This window comes from Boleophthalmus pectinirostris, unplaced genomic scaffold (genome assembly GCF_026225935.1).
Source record: "Boleophthalmus pectinirostris isolate CB_2022bp ecotype Guang Dong unplaced genomic scaffold, ASM2622593v1 HiC_scaffold_7, whole genome shotgun sequence".
NCBI lineage: Eukaryota > Metazoa > Chordata > Actinopteri > Gobiiformes > Gobiidae > Boleophthalmus > Boleophthalmus pectinirostris.
In genome coordinates, this window is record NW_026571473.1 from 16,399,559 (window position 1) to 16,417,216 (window position 17,658).

General features: G+C 37.6%; 1 protein-coding gene across 1 annotated transcript in view; it reads left to right on the forward strand.

Annotated features, from left to right (window-relative positions):
- Nucleotides 1-17,658, forward strand: part of adgrl2a (adhesion G protein-coupled receptor L2a) — a 112,603-nt gene that overhangs the window by 16,660 nt on the left and 78,285 nt on the right. Inside the window, exon 2 of the mRNA XM_055164668.1 lies at nucleotides 5,958-6,134. Within this exon, the coding sequence (XP_055020643.1) occupies nucleotides 6,059-6,134 (76 nt within the window). The 5' untranslated portion in view covers nucleotides 5,958-6,058. The remainder of the gene's footprint in view (nucleotides 1-5,957; nucleotides 6,135-17,658) is intronic.

The window sequence follows — 17,658 nt, forward strand, 5'->3', positions numbered from 1 at the left end:
TCTGACTGAGCGGGATTGCCTCTCCACAGATCTAACCTGTAACTTGGTCTGGTTTGGTTTCCATGAAGATGAGGCTTAATACCACACTGTCATACATTCCAGTCAAAGCAATAACATCTCCATCGAGAAAAGTGACACAATGCACCTTTAATGTTGCTACTTGAGAATTTAGTGTAAATTGCACTACTAGTATTGTTAATGCTGCTGTTCATACTTTTATATTTGCTACTTTCCTTCGCAGCTCCAACCTTTTACACTATTTTACAAACCACTCAGCCAACAAAGTAAAAAAAATTTTTTTTTTATTCTGCATTTTGTTTTTTAAAGCTATCCAGAAAAATGTGTAGGTTCTTTGTCCCTTATCCTACTGGTTGAAAATCGTGAGTAACACATTTTAAAGTCTTTCCATCATCCCAAAACCACACCCAAAGTTGAGTTTTATTGAAGAACAGAGCCAAGGTGGGATAGGGGGCGGTTTCTGTTGAGATGCGCAGAAGAAAGGGTTACCCCCAGCTGTGAGCCGAGACCTCCACATGTGTAATGAGCATCGCACCAGTCTCCCAGTCTCCCTCCAGCTTGCCTCAGCATGTTAAACGCTCACAGCACGACACCAAATATATTAAAGTATACCACTGTTATCATCGATTTACACAGAAACCTAGCCCGTGTACTACCAACTACATCACGCATTTTATCAAGGCGGGGGGTCTGGACTGCCTCAGAGCTGTGCATGTTTAAATCTTTGTCTTTGAATCCTGACACTGGATGTCTGCGCACAAAGCAAAGATGACAGGAGAAGAAGAATAATCATATTGATTCTACACAGCGCTCCCAGACTCCAGATGTATAGAGTTTGTTGACATACGTAAACAGCAAGCACCCACATCCAAGCATGACAAACAAATAGGAATGCTGCTGGTCTGTCTACTGCGTATTTATAGTGGTAGGAATTACTTTACTTTTCTAAACTTTTCTATACATTACTTTTTGTTTGATAAAAAAAAACTAAAAACTTTTTTGCGCTTTGCATGCCCCACATTGCACACACAGCTCTGTCCTTGTTATCTTGGCCTTCGTCATCAGACTTAGACTTAAACTAAGACAAACTTTATTGATCCACAAGGGAAATTATTTGGACACAGTAGCTCACAGCATATTATAATACTGAAGAGAAATGGTATAATAAATTCTAAATTAGTAGCAGAAATAGCAAGAGACTGATGTCAAATAAGGCATAATTACATAAGCGTATGAAAAAATAAAATATAAAAATATAGTAATAAAAATGTAGCTCAGCTATATACGAGAGGTCATAAGGAAAACAACGATATAACAATGATAATTTTGAAATGATCAGAGGTATAATACTCCCTACAAGCCTTGAGGATTAATACCTCTTCTACAATTCTCAGCCATATCATTTTATTCTACTACAGTTTTACCTTGCATTACTTTGAATTTCTTTACATTATACCATACTTTACTTTCCTAAATAATGCATATGTATTTAGACTAGCACAGTGCTTTCCCAAATATTCCATAGGCTACTTTTGATTAACAAAATAGAATGCAGCATTCGAAAAAAAAACTTTCCAACCCTTTATAAAAATTAAAATTCCCCTGTATTTGTTTGTTCCTTTGGTCTTTACAAATCAAAGCACAGTAAAGGAATTGTTGTGCTGTGACAAAGCCCTACCCAGGACCATTTATTGACTGAATGGATGCTCACTGGCTCTCAGATCCCATTGTCGCTGCTATCTCCATATTATCTTTCTATGTGGACAAAACAGCTTATAGTCTGTGTGCACCAAAGATCCTTAAGCCAATAGTACAGCTTTATATACAATCTCCTTAAGGTCTCGTTATTCCAAATGAACCTAGATCAAAGCGAGATTATTCACTTGCCTGATAAATTTAATTAGGTCCACAGCCATTGGTCAGCTAAAACAAAGGCTTTGGGATTAAACGAAATGCTATACTCCCGGTTTGTTCAGTCCGGGCTACTTTCATTGAGAATATCCAGACTGCATATCATTGCATTTGATTTAAATACACCTTGGCTTGATGTGCTCCGCTCCTGTTAACCTCCATAAACGCTCTGAAATGAGAGGTCTCAGGTGAGGCATAATGTCATAGGAGATGAGCTGATTATTGCAGGCTTAATTAGAACTATGTTGGTTAATGTGTGCGTTTTCTTAATGGCGATTATTATGAGACTGCAAGAGTCGTGAGTTCCCTCCAGCCTGGAAAAGATGGTACGCCACTTGTACGCCCCTCCATGCAATTTATTAAACTAAATTTTTCGTATCACTCAATAATAACTACACTTATTCAAGTCTTAATAAAGTCTGAACTAAGACTTAATTCATAAAAATACATAGTTTATTAAGAATGATTCAGGCTTTTTAACTTCTTAGTGAATACTTAGACAAATTTCATTGATCCACAAGGGAAATTATTTGGACACAGTAGCTCACACAAAATATATTATAATAACAAACAGCAACAATGTAAATGGTCATAATAAAATAGCAAGATACTGGTGTCAAATAAGGCATAATTATATAAATGTAGACCTGCACACATAAAAATGAAATATAGAGAAATATAGTAATACGCATATATCTCTATACAAGAGTGGGTAAGGAGAGGTAAGGAGTTATGTTTTACATAAGGGTGAGATGTTGTATAGTTGTATGGAGTATGGTATAAATATAGTCCTACATCCTAACCCAGTGTTTCCCAAACTTTTTTTCTGGGGACCCATATTTTAAAAGTCACAAATCTTCGCGACCCAAGTCAACAGACATTATTTGTAAATCACAAAATAAATTTGACCATTATTGAACATTAATGAGGATATTTTATTGTTGACTATGTGATCGTGTCTCTCTGAACAATTAGTTTTACTCAAGTTTTAAACAATGAAAAACAGTAATTGAAAACAGAAAATTGGTTAGGCAATGCGGTGCTGCCAAAAAAGTGAGGAGTGGTTAGGGAGGGGTTGCGCGGAGATTCCGTGCGATGACCGTAGTTTTGTGAGGATTCACGTGGTTCGGAGGGACGTAGTCAAGGCAGGGGCTACTTGTTGTGCTGCGGGAAACACTCGTAATTGAACCAGCAATAAAAGGTTTCCATAAGGAGCCTATTTGGACCCAAAAAGGCGACCCAAAAAAAAATCTCCTATCTTGTAACTCCTATCCCATTAATTAGGTAATCACTAAGCTTGAATCATTCTAAAACTATTTGTTCATTATGAGTTAAGTCTTTGCTCATGCTTTATTGAGGCTAATTAAGGTGTATTCATTATTAATTAGTACTCATTTACTCAACACAACATTTATCTAGCAAAAAGGTTAAGAAAAATAAAAAAAAAAATTCAAGGGGTCAAAATTACCCAATCCTGAATCATCCAATTGTAATTTTGCGAGTCCTGATACATAATGGAAGCCTCCAAAAACATGGAACAAGAGATCTATAAAAGAAATTGTCCTAGCATCGCATCGGGAGAGTGGTCTCAACTAGCGCCTAAGGACCACCTCAACTCATCTCCCCTGAATTCCCGGTGTGTTTTGTTTTAGCTTCAAGTATTATGTGCCGCATCCACTCCTAGCAAATCTTAACCAGCAATCTCGGACTGGTGGACACCCAAATGGAACGTTGTTTTTCAATCTACTAAAAAGACGAACAGAAAAACAGTTTCTAATGGGGTCCTATGTGCCTTGTTGCCGGAGCGATGCCTTATCCCATGGTGAATGTGCTAATGGTTGATGGGAGTGAGAGAGCAGAGCCTGGGCCGGCAGTGTAAACATGCAGACAAAAGGGAGCCGTTCGGAGTGTGAAACGCATGCCTGGGCCCGCGCAGGTAGGCATTAGGTTTCACCCACTCTCTATCTGTGACAGGGAGGAGGCCATTTATGCCTTTGTAGCACATAGAGCAAAAACAAACACTTGAAAAACAAACTACCATAGGAACAAGTGTGATGAGAAAGAAAGAGGATTTAAACTTGAGTCACTGTGGCGTCTGAGTACTGGTGGGTGCAGGGAAGGGAGCGTAGCGGTCAGTTAAAATATGCAGACGTAACCAGCCAAGAGTTACTTTGTTTGCAGAGGCTTCACGGGCCATAAAGTGTCAAAAAAGTTTCATATTTGTATAGTTTTTTGCGGGTTTCTGTTAATATTTTGTTGCAAGTCCTTGGCCAAATCAGGAAATTAAATCTGTTTGTGTAGACCACAAAATCAGTTATTTTTGAGATCGAACAAGTCACAAATCTTCACAATATTTTTCCTTTTTTTTTCTTTTTTTTTTTTTCAAGGTACTGTCTAACAGAATGTGGTTTTGCATGTTTAATCATTAATAAGCCAACGTCAAAAATAGCTTTTATATGCTGCTAATTTTGAAGCATAGTTTTTCCCATTGATTTTTGGACATCTGCAAAGCTAATGCAAACCCATATTACTACAACATGTGGAGAAGCTTTTTGGATAATGCTTGCAAAGCTATTACCACGGATAATTTTAGCATTTACTGTTACCGTCAGCTTAATGAGCATTTCCTACATGAGCTTGTAATGTGGATAGTTTCCCCAAAGTTTCTTCTAGTTCCTCAATACATTTTGCGTTGTTATATATGATCAGTGTTGGGAAGTAACTTTATACATGTACTGAAAATACATATTCTGATCACAAATTTCGAGTACCTGTATTCCAGTACAGTTATTTGTCATTTGGTGTTATTCAGAATACAGTTATAGTTACAGTTATAGATAAAATCAAAGGAACATATGGCGGTACTTCATTTTGTACTTTTAGCTATGAATTGCACAATATCATTAGCCTGACTCATCAGCCGGTTTTACTTCGTTTCACTTCGGACAAATCGTCTGGCCTTAGATTTCGTTCACTCGATGGTAAGCGGGTACTTTTTATCATTTAACCAATCGCTGCTATTTGGTCGTGATGATGTAATGCGCCACTAACAGGGCTAACTGGTATATTAAGCTTTTCCCAAATCCCTTAGGAAGAAAGACAATAAAGTGTTTCCCCTTGATGAAATTCATCAAACTTTCTCTTTATTCCAGCTTTAAATCCTCGATCTCAGGAATCGTTGCCAACACAGACCATATAGCTCTTCACTGATTGGTTGGTGCCCGAACTTGCACTTCCGGGGTTTTTGCAAACCGTCTATTGTATTTTGATTCCTGACCTAGTTGCTGGAGAGAAATGAGCGGAGGCACTAGGTGGCACCAGCCTGGCTACAGTATCATAGTAAGACAAAAAGAAAGCGCGTTCTTATGGTGACTGCGTGTGCTACTTTTCCTTCTCTCATTACAAATAAATGAATGATTAGCAAATAAAAGCTATTTGTAATTATATGTGGTGTTTTTTTTTTTTTTGTGTAATATAATGCATTTAAGTGTAAAAGTATTCAGAATACAATATTGGCTCATCTAATTAAATACATTACATATACATTTTACGTCAGGTATTCAGTATTCTGTAACTAAACTGTCAATATTGATGATTTGACAAGAAACATGTTGCATATGAAATCCAGGGTTTTCTACAGGAGGCAATTGCAGCCCTCTTTAGCATGAACACCAAAATGTAACCTGACACAGCTCTGATAAGGTTAACATCACTTAGCTATGGGTCATGGGAGCTGGACAGGCCGTGCTTTATCTGTTTGATGACGATACCAGACAAAGCTAACCCCCCTCTCTCTCTCTGTCTCTCTCTCCTCCCTCTTGCACAGTGAAAATAGTTAGCATGCAGCTCTCATTTATACCAGGATGTCTCTTCACGGCAATATTGACCTTCTATTCTATTGGCTTACATTGGCTCTGCAGCGTGTCACCTCTCTGCCTGTGGAATGTCTACATATAGCATCTTGTGATCTGAGTGTGACTGGGAAAATCCCTGTATCTAAGAAGCATGTTTGTCCCTCTGCTGTCCAGGTGAAAGGGGGTCAATGATGAGCATCACAGAGAAGGCCTGGTGTGGACTTGTTTAATCCTGAACTTTGAAGCACAAACCCTGTCCACGGACCACCAGAGCCATGGCATGTGCTCTGTGGAAGTTACCCACCCTCTGCTGGTTCATCCTTACCTTAGCCCAAGTCCACTCTACAGAGGGTAAGTCCGATTCCTTTATTTCTTTTTCATTGTCTAAGATTTCATTTGGGTTGATTGTCTGCATATTTCTGATTGTGATTTGTGATTCACCTCATGTCAGTTTATGATGATGCCATTAGTTTGCACCTTAGGGAAAATTAATATGTGTGTACCTTGTGTTGCGTACAATATCGTCCAACAAGGTTCATTTAATCTTCCGATAAATTATTTTATTCTGTGATTTTTTTCAGACCAATGTTTAAAGTCTAGTACAATATTTGCGATGATTGAATTTAAAGAATGAAAATTGGTATGGACAAAAATGAATATCATGATATGTTTTGTCTTATCCCGATGCCAATATTGAGACAATATGCTTTAACAATATTTATAATTTTTCAATTTATCTTCCTGGTGTGAATGGAATACAGTTATGTTAGCGATATTAGCAGAGATAGATATAATGATTTACTGATATAACAGGCCGATATTTGCACTTTTTAGCGCACCGGCTGTCGGTCTAGCACAGGCCGATTTTAAACACGTAAAGCGTCAGTTGGACACTTCAGTACAAAAACATAACTTCACAACATGTGCCTGAGTTACATTCTTAAAGGTTTATGATAAAAAAAAAGGGCTGTGGGTGAGTTTGTAGTAAATTTAAATTAGATAATTTGGGAAAAATTATCTAATTTGGTCCTCCTTATTAACCTAAAGATATTGGCTCCTCAGGATTTAAATCGGCATCGGCATTGATCATGAGAAAAAATATGTCTGTATCAGTTGATCTTTAAATGATAGCAGTATACCTAATTCTTAATATTACTTTGCTTTAAGGTATTGCCTGCTATACTTTACTGCTTTATTGCACTGGATTTATATACAGGTGAAAAAATGTGTCAGCAGCCCTGATTTTTCGTATGCTAAAACATGTTCCTTAAAGTTGCTTATTTTAAAATACACTATATCTCACCTCATGTTTCTACGCCAAACCTGCCCAGTACGTGTGTGTGTGTGTAAGCGGTGCTGCTCTGAGGACAGCGTGCACAGACCGATGGGGGATAATCTGGCGTGCTTTCATTAGTTGGTAAATTGTGATTTGTCTGAGATTTTCTGCTTGGAAGCATAAGTTGTTCCCAGTGGCATCAGAGCTGGATCCATTTGTAAAACTCCTTCCTCTTAAATGTTCTGTCTCGTGGCAAAAGCGCACGCACTGATTCAACACCTCCAAAAGTCTAAAGCCTGAATATGTTTTAATCATAGTGCGTTTAGCGTAGATCTAATCACTCTCGGCAGTGTCATAATTATCATTTGTAGGCTGTAACTACACTATCCAGGGCTCATTCCTGTTTAATGAGAAGAATAACAGGCCTCTATTAGAGATATTGAATGACTGAGTTAGAAACCTGTAACGTAGGAAGGCAGGCGCCATCCGATTACTGTTCTCTTTTACCTTTTTTGTTGATTTTCAAATATCACACTAATGTAGGGATATTGATTCAGGTTAGGACAATAATGATTCCCCAAGATTCTTCATTTACACGGCAATCTGACTTGATATACAATATTGCTTGTGACATTTTGCCCAGGCTGGAAATTGATCATAAAAAGTATGAAATCTGAACCTTAAAATGCTGTGACAGAGTTTTATGATTCTCTAATTTTGACTTAATTTGGTAGGATAATACATGTTGTAAATATAAATTATAGTTTTACACCAATCAAGAAGCAATTTGGGAAGGAAAGTTGAAAAATATGTTTAAAATTACAGGAAGTAAAGAGTTCTAAAGCATATTGATGATATCGCCCTAGGGAGAATTCTGTCCAAAGGTACAGCACAAGTTACACATAAGAAAGACCCTTTTTTTGACATTTTAAACATGAGTTCAACAAATTAAAGATGTTTTCTTATATTTGTGAGATAATTATTTCTCTGTACATTAGAGGAGTGAATTCCCTAGTGTGATGTCACAACCAGGAAATACAATTTTAAACCAAAAAGTTGCCAAATTGAAAGTGTGAATGTTTTTTTGCAAAAATCTTAAATATAATGAATTTAACAGTGTTTTAGTAAAATGAGCAGCCTAGTCCTGACATAGGCACTTTAAGAAGCACGAAAATGAGAAATGCATTTGCTCGGTTAGGTGTTTGGTTGTTGTGGCGTGGTGCAATGATAAACCTCGTACAAATAGGACAGAATTGACAGGCACACTGTGAGCTTGTATTGACTTTGGCTTTACCAGGCAATACACAGAAATCAATTGGCAGTAGTCGGTGAGTGATGGTGTCATTAAACTCCCACTGGGTGCACTGGGTTTCCTCTGCCAAAAGACTGGAGCAGGGTGAGCCATTTTTCTCTTTGGATTTGAAAAGTATAAGAATTACAGTCTGTCAATGTCATTCAGTCATCAAGATCACAAAGATAGACTAGTTATGTCTGATCCATCCTAGCCCGCATAATTGACAGTCAGATTTGTAATATTGACAAGTGGAAAAATAAGTCCACCACATTTTGACAAAATTTTGGACTGAAAGCTCCAGAGAAACAGCTTGAAATCCACTTATTTAAACAATTTATCATTTACCTTCAACCCATTCCCTATTTGTGGTGCCGGGATCAGCCCAGACACTGTTCATTACAAACAATATCCCCAAGTTAACATGCTTCATTAAACGGCATCTACTGCTAATATCTTTTTAATGCATTTTTATAATTAAATGAAATGGGTTACTGGAATGCTGTCAGTGCTTTATTCTGTGGTCCTACCTTCTATTTTTGTTGTTGAGTCTCAGCCAAGATCGATTCTGTCTAGCAGGGTTAGTTTCTCTGTTGACCTAAACTATCAATACATTAGTGATTCTTTTCATATGACTTCCTGCAACAATCCTCCTCTAATTCTCTTCAGCTCAGCCAGCCATAAAGACATTTTAGTTATTCCCAATAGAACACCATATGAGTGTCTCTAGTCTCTAGTCAGTGTGAATTATTGTTGTCCTTGTATGTTTTGACATTTTCTGATGGCGGTGCCAAGTGGATTTTTAGATTATTTGAAAATGACATTCAGTTGTATAAAGGTGTCTTTATTTTGCCTCGGATCCAGAATACACACTTACTCAATACTTTACAAAGAGTCGGGTCAGCGGTGAATCTCCTCGTTTTCAGTTGGGTGTGATCGACAGGTGGATTAACCAATCAGGGACATGCGTGGTACGTCCATATCAGAGAAAGTAAAGGAACTAAAATATCGCTGGGAGCTGAAAAACATTCCACATTTCTTTAGAAGCAATGAGAGAAGCACTAAACTGTTCATCTGAGGTGAGGTTAATTTGATTTTATTTGTAAATCATAGATAACCAATGCAGTCCTTTGTTTCACATGTGTCACTAAAAAAAATCTGATTGCACAATTGACCAGGCTTGAGATTCAGCAGAGGGGATATCAATAAAGTTTCATTATGATTAAGGTATTGAAAATTGTACAAAGCCTTGACTATATAATAGAGTGTCAAATTTTAGTATATATTATTTTTGCAATATTATGATAACAATATTCAGACTACATTTGATGATGCTGGAATAATGTGCTAAAATGTACTTTGTCTTGGTTAAGATTCAAGCCTAGTACAAAATGTGAGTGGACAAACTATAGCTGTATAATTCCCACCTCTAGTCATAGTGTTTTAATTTATGCCTATTGCCCCAGTCTGTGTGCAACTGTTATTATCAGTTTGACCACCATGTACTTGCATTGTTGAATCTTTTACAGCAGTTAAGACAGGTTACAGACAGCAGCCACACCTTCGTCTGGCTCTAATGATGGTACTTTCCGTCCAACTGCTTTGAAACTATTTGCTTTTAGCCCAGGTGTTCCCCTTTGGCATTTAGAGCGTTCTGTGCAGCAGGTCTACCGTATTTGCCATTGTCCAATATGCATGTCACCATAGCAACCTGGCTGAAAAAGAGGTGAAGATGTAATTTGTAAAGTAATTTATTTTAGCCAAAAACACTGATTTATCCGGTGCAACACATGATTAAATTGGCTCACATGTCTTCCAAAATAATTTAGTCAAGTCTGGCCCGGTTGAAAGGATTTGTCTGTATCAGAATAACAATTCGCACCTTGCTCCCTTCAAAGGCTTTCTCCGCTGTGTGTGCGTTCACTGTGATGAGCCCAACGAGCTGCATTCTGGGGCACTCCTCTCACTCTCAGTATCATTGGTTTTCTCTTTTGGTTAAAATGGTTAAAACTGTAGTACAAATATAGAAATGCAACATGTCTCAGTTGTGTCCCTGCATCAGCCTATTTGATTTGTAAACTGAAACTGGAAAAAGTAAAATGAAATAAAAAAATATATATAAATAAATAAATACTAGAAATTTTATAAGATATTATTGCTGAAGAGGCTTCCTGGAAATCCAGACTGATATCTCTTTGTATTTTTTATAGAGATCAATATGAGTGTGGTCACCAACCCCTCTGCCAAATCTCAAACATGATCATTCAAACACATTTCTTTTTTCATTGACACATGTGAAACAGAGGAGCTCTATGATTTACAAATAAACTCAAATTTTTCTTACCTCAGATTAAGATTCTGCAGAAATTGAGAATGTTTTTTAGCCCTCCTGTGATATTGCTTTCCTTTATTTTTTCTGATATGGACAGACTATGCATGTCCTTGATTGGGGACATGCATAGGGGGAGATTCAGAGGTGAACAGACTCACATATTTGTAAATTATTGAAGAAATGTGTATTTTGGATCCCAGGCAACTGAGTAGGTGTACACATAAGAATGCACTAATATTAAAAGATCTAATATACTCCAGCTTTCCTTATGTAGAAGGCCTGTTTCAAATGTGCTATGGAACAGTATGGCAGGTGTTTATGTCACCATGTTTTGGGGTAGGTTCTGGCTGTGCTGGCTGTGTTTGTGAGCTGATTGCCATATAAAAGGAATGTCACAGGATAAAAGCTTTTCAATGGCACGGCCTGTACGAACAAGCCTAGAACAGGCACTTTTTGTCCGGCCCATAACAGCTCTAAACCATTCCATTGTTTCTGTGGTGAACTTAAAATGTTTGAAGTACTCAAAATTCTCAAGGGCAACAAGCAAGGGCACCTTTAAAAGTCCCATTTTTCTCTGGCATGAATGGAACGAGAAAGACTTTAAGTCTCAGTCTTCCACTTTCATAGTCATTGGAATGAAATAGACAATCAAGGTGCTCTGAAATGTAATTACAGCAGGTAAAAGCTCAGGGCTCAGTTTGAGAAAGAGCCTGTGAGAATAGGATCTGTCATCAACAGTACAACTCTGACTTTTCACAGAATAACAGGTATGTCTGTTTATTCAGGGACTGCAGGTGGAGTCTTGGCAAACAACACAGCATTAAAATACATTTTTTTATGCTAACTATAACTCTATACAACTGCATACAGTAAAGTCATAATTTTATAATATATTGAATTAAGTGCATTCAAGGCCATTGTACTAAAATCATTGTTGTGTAAAATATACTTAAAGAACAATAGAAATATTGGGAAATGTTTCTTAATCATGAATCTGTCCGGTTTTAATAACGGAGAGCTGCTTTGAAATGATTTTAGCCAAAGAGGTGAGCTTTCTCTTTGTGTGCATTTGTGTCTTTAGTAAACAGCCTGTGTTAGCTTTGTCTCCTTGCTCCCTCTTAATGTCCGGGGTTTGTTTGTTGGGGGTATAGGCTGTGCTTCCCTGTGGAGACGTGCCGGTGTGGGGCCTGTGTGAGACCTGGAGAGCTGTCACGTCTCTTTCATCGGCCTGGGCCAATAACAGATAAGGAGACAATAGGGCAGGGTGGGGCCACGCCCCCTGGTCCTCTCCCTGCAGAGCACTTCAAATCCTCATTAGGATTTTCAGCAGAGGAAGGAGGGATTTTCAGGATTAGGACTTGTCACTGTTGGCTCCAAGTCTGTGTTTGTCATGCATCTTTGAACCACTTTTATCAAAGCTCGAACCTCTATCACCTACTGTAGCACCTAAGAAAAATCTACTGTACAATAGGACCAGGCAGTGTGACAGTAAATATACTGATGATCTGATCCCTGAGACAATCTAGAGATTGTCAAATTACTATGCTCAAACCCTGAGACTTTTACCTATTGGTCAGCCTCTGAGTGGCAGATGCATTTAACCAATAACAGTGAAGTATGTACTCTCCGAAGAAACAGATGGTTTTAGTTACATCTTGAAAGCATAAACATACCATAAACATTCCAACTACATAAATCATGATAAAATTGTAATCTAGACTCTAGAAAATCGTCATAGGATCGGCATGGGCACTATGCCATTATGCCACTAAAAATGAATGGCATAATGCCCACCCTTACTGTACAGTATGTGAGTGATTGTGAAGGGCTTGTAGTGGCTCTTCTCTCACCATAGAAATGTATGTGAGGGTCATTTAAAAGCACCGTACAGGCAATTCCATTCTCTTATTGTTTTTTTTATGCCGTTTGCCAATGAGGATAAAATTTCCACAATTTCAACAAAAAATATTTCAATGACATGGCTAGATATTGTTCACTAAAATCAAATTACCAAGCTCAAGTTCATTTATAGCCTTAGTTAGCCTAGTTAAGCTCACACTCATCACTGACTATTCTTTTCCAGCCTTGGAAATGACCATGAGTTTAGAATTCTAAAGTTATAAATAATTTGCTTTTACAAATACTATAATTAGCAACACTAAAATTATGAAAATGTTCCCAACCCACTCAGTAAATTGTAAAAAAAAACAAACAAACAAACAAACAAAAAAAAAAAAACAGAAGCATGTTAAAAGTTTGTCCATTTTTGTTGCTCATAGTGCAAAAGGTCACGAGAAAACCAAAAAAATAGACTTCGCTCCCTTGCATTGAGTTTCTAATGCCTCTTTACTGACCTGAATTGCGCTTCTATCTAATTCCCTGAACCTGCAGCATCAGCGTCCTCCTAATGCTTATTTATACAGAGATAACCTTGGGAAGCATCATTAGTTTTTGTTTGCTGTCACTGTCTATAATTCACACTGAGATCTTTGGCCTTGACATGGTTGCAGGATTGTTCAACTCTACTCATCTTCCTGTCACAGCAGGGCCACCTCAAATTACATTTTTAACCAAGCAGCCATGACTAAACCAGGCCTGTTTTGGTTGAAAGATGCGGCCATTTTTGTTTTGCTTGAGGAACAAAGTATTCGCTGGACTATGCAACATGTGTCTCGCTCAACCTCTACCATGGGCCTTAATTGGTTTTCAGTCTTGTCTGGGAGAGTGGTCGGGGTTGACAGAGCTACAGACTGGCTTCTCCAATCATTGTCAGCACTGATGTTTGTGGATAATGGGTATTCACTCTGGTCCCACGAGGCTATGCAGGAATCCCAGGCACCCCACATTAGCCGTTTAGCTCCCTGTCCCTATCTGCCCTGTTTCGCTTTGTCTTTCTCTCTTTGCACAGGTAAGCATGCAGGTTCCTATTATGCGTATTCAGACCATATTGTGATAACCATACAATGTCCCTTATGAAAGCAAAACAACGGGAGAGAGATATCACTTATCTTTATGCTGTGGTCGAGCCAAAGAGCTTTTATTTCTAGAACCTCTATTGTTGCTTGATCTCAGGAAATGGGACTGTAGTAGTGAATGTGGGCTTCTTTGTATGGACAAAGTTAAATTGTTCAGAGTAATGTATTGCATTTGTTTGAAAAGTTGTGTTCCAGTATGCTGCTCACTCAGATTCAATATTTGGCACACTTCTACAGTATATAAGGGCTGTTTCTGAGTAATTGGGTCTATTTGCTGAACTTCTTTAGAAATTAGGATTTTGCTCGATTTATATTTCATGTAATTTTATAGCATTGCCTTATTTCAATTCATTTTATGTTTTATTAGTATAAATCCATTCATTATAAACAGCGTCCAAGCTTCTTTCAGATGTTGCTTTGAAATATACAAGAGCACAGCCTCACTTTCTATATGTTATTTAGAAAAAAGTGTCTTCCTCCCAAGCCTGGGTAAATAGAGAGGTTTGCATCAGAAAAAAGCATCTGACATAAATTACTATATGCAAAGTAGTGGAATATTTCCAGTGGCGAAGGGGAGCAAAAAAAGATTTGCAAACCAATGCAATGTGTCTTTGTTACAATTCTACCCAGAGTTCCAACAACGCTCTGTAGACAGGCAGCAGTGTATGTAACATAAAAACAACCTTTAGATAACTGAAATAGCACATTGGTGTCTCTTTAGTGACTGTAATATTTCCATTTTGGTGCAGCCTGTGTAGTGGACATCAAGGAGAGCGCCTGGGCTCATGTGAGGACTGCTGATGAAGTGCTGCGTGGAAGGGGCGGGTGGAGACTGGTTCTGATTATCCACTATAGATGGAATATCAAACAGGAGCCAGTGTGCTGCTCATGGACACGCCAATGGAACTAGGCCGTTTGACTGGAGCTGTGTCCGGTTTAGAGGGTTAGAAGGCAGGGATCAAATGAAAGACTGAGGATATTTTCACTCATAGAGACACATCCAGACTCAATACAGACAAAGACCAAAAAAATTTAGGGGTTTTACTTTTTTCCTGTAAATATATTTATTTTAATGTGTAATATATTTATTAATCATTATCTCTAGAATGACAGAACAAAATACTTATATTAAGATCCTTTGTAACAGGATTTCTTAAAGAAATGACAATGTGGTAACTTTTATATCAAAACATATCAAACAAATAACAAATATACATTTTTGGTACTAGTTTTTGCTCCAATTTTTTAACCGTTACTGTAGTGGTACATGTTATATATCCTATGCTAAAATGTTTTTGTTTACGCCAGGTGACAAAATGCGCACACTTTTAGTCAGATTTTGTTTTTGTGTGTGTTTTGTGTTCACACTTAAATAATAATTCCCCAAATAATGAGCATCATAGTCCTTACAGCAATTCAAAACAAAATAATTGTTATATTAATATTGAGTAATTATGTTTGCATCTATCATCTCGTACCAGCAACAAAGCCCAATTAATTTACAACATGCATGTGGTTAGTGGTGTGTGATCCCCATTATTTTCCTAATATCATAACGGTAAAACCAAAGAACATACTAGTACAGTGTAGCAGTCCCCAGTCACTGTCTAGGTTGGAGAGTGAGTTAGCAGATACTCCTGCTTGCCCTTTGTGGAATCCTTTTTGTCCTCTTGCTTTGGGTCCTGATTTAGAGCAGCCATAAATCGTGGAGAGGCTCCTGTAAACGATGGGTGGTGAAACTACATCCATAAATATGAAGAATTCAGAGGCAGGCCCTTTGAAGCCTCCCTAAGAGCCCATTTATGAAGCTTGTTCCTGGACTCGGTTACATGGTTTCAAGTGCATCTGCTGTTTTCCTTCAATTAAATGCTTTTAGGCCAAGTCAGCTTACACATGGAAAGTCTGTTCTGTCTATATGATGTGACATTAAACAAAATATACCTGGTTGATATGTTTATTTTTTACATCAAAAGATTCTGCTTACTCTTTGTACACTTTATTTGACATTTTTCAAATATATATTAGGGTTCAAGTGAGTAATTTGCTGAACTTTTTTGCTTGTTGTTCACTTGTGTAACCATTTAACTGTAACTAAGTAATTTCTGTAGAGATTGCAAAGGAATTTCGTTCATGCATTGCAACTGGAATTTGAGTTTAAGACTATAAATAGCAGCAGCAAAAATAGTTTGTAATTGTAGCAGTCATTATACCATAAACAAATGAGTATATAAATGATTTGAGTAATTCTTCTTCCACGTTTTAAGTGCAAGTTCAGGTGCTGTCAGTTACAAATTGTGCCTGACCCTTGTACTTTAACCTTTGACCTTGTGTGTCATTCTGACCTCAGGTCATGTTTGCTTGTCAGGAGCTACAGCTTACTCTACTGTGAATGATGGGTGCAGAATAGAGTCAAAAAGTAACTTTGGCAACACTAAAAATCTAGTACTTAAATTAGTTCACTATTAATTATTCCCTGACACCGGCACAGCTGGACAATTCCCCTTTGCTTGCAACTTGCTGTTTTCTAATTTACATAATATACTTATTCTTCCCACAATAAAAACAAGCTATAATTAAAGTTGATAACCACTAGAGACGTTTGATAAATCCTGAAATGACAACTTGAAAGTGCTCTGTCCCTTCAGTGTGAAGCCTAGAGACAGATGGAAAGCAGTAATATACTTTCCATTGAGAATTTCTTTTATTAAAAAAGAGAGAATTAGGAATCTGTATTTATAACATTATAACAATTACAAAAACAGAGAGATGTTCTAGTCTTTTTTATCATAATGAATCAAAGCCAGATCTGTGATTAATGTGCGCCAGACTGAATTGAATTATTTCTTGGCTTGTTTTCTGTTTGATTGATCACCTCAAGATGTAAAAATGTGTACATTATTAGATTATCTCAGAAAAAAATATTCTACTGCAACAACCATGTTTGTTATTGCAATGGTTAACTGGTTTCACGAGAACTGCTAAAACACCTCAACTTGAAATGGGCTCTTGTGATGTAATGTAATGAAAAAGCCTCTTGGATGAGTGGCGAAACATATTCACAAGGCCTGTCACGATAACAAATGTTGAAACACAATGTTTTGCTACAGAGATATACTGCGATAAATGATAATAATGAAACTTTTTTATGCCCCTGACACAATGACAACAAAGCAGGATAATCCCAGTGAAAACATATTTTTAAATAGGCAGTCTCATTAAAAGGAATGAACTGCAACAGATAAAGAAGAGAATGAACCAAGAATTAGCCATAAAAGTCACTTATTTATCTTTGCAAAGCTCAAAAATCTCCCAAATTTCTTCACTTTTACAAAGAAATTGTACACACGATAAATATTGACCCCCAAAATATATTGTTCCAGCTTGAACGATAAGACATTATAGCAGTTATTTACTACAAAAATCTTTGTCCAGTTGACAGAATTAAATTTATTTTGTGATGGAAACTACCTGGACGACACAGGGATTACACCTATTTAATGCAAGACTTCGTACTTTTTTAACTTAATCTGTTCTTAAAATGTACCTTAAATGTAATACCACCTACTTCCACCTCAGAGTATTAGCATTTGTCGCTGAACAATCATGTGACATAAATTCAGAACAAGAGCTAGGTGAAGAATTCAGTTAGAGCTGCTGTGCATGATGTCGCCAGGGCATGACTATCCGGTTGGTCAGGGAATTTAACTGGCAGGCGGGGGTCAGGAGAGGCAGGAGCTGAATAATGTACCACAAATACATACACATGAGACAGGGAGAGAGAGAGGAGAGAGGGGACGTGATGCTGAGGAGAAGGAAGTTCACTTGGGGAATGCAAAAAACCCAAGCAGATGGACCCTTCTCATTTGTGTGTACTGCCACTGGTGACCCATTGGGAAACGCTTCCTTATTGAATCGACGAGCATCAAACGGTTCATTGAAGCAGAGAAGGAAGTCTGGGCCCTCACCATGTATCTCAGTCTATTTATTGTAATGTAGGGTGT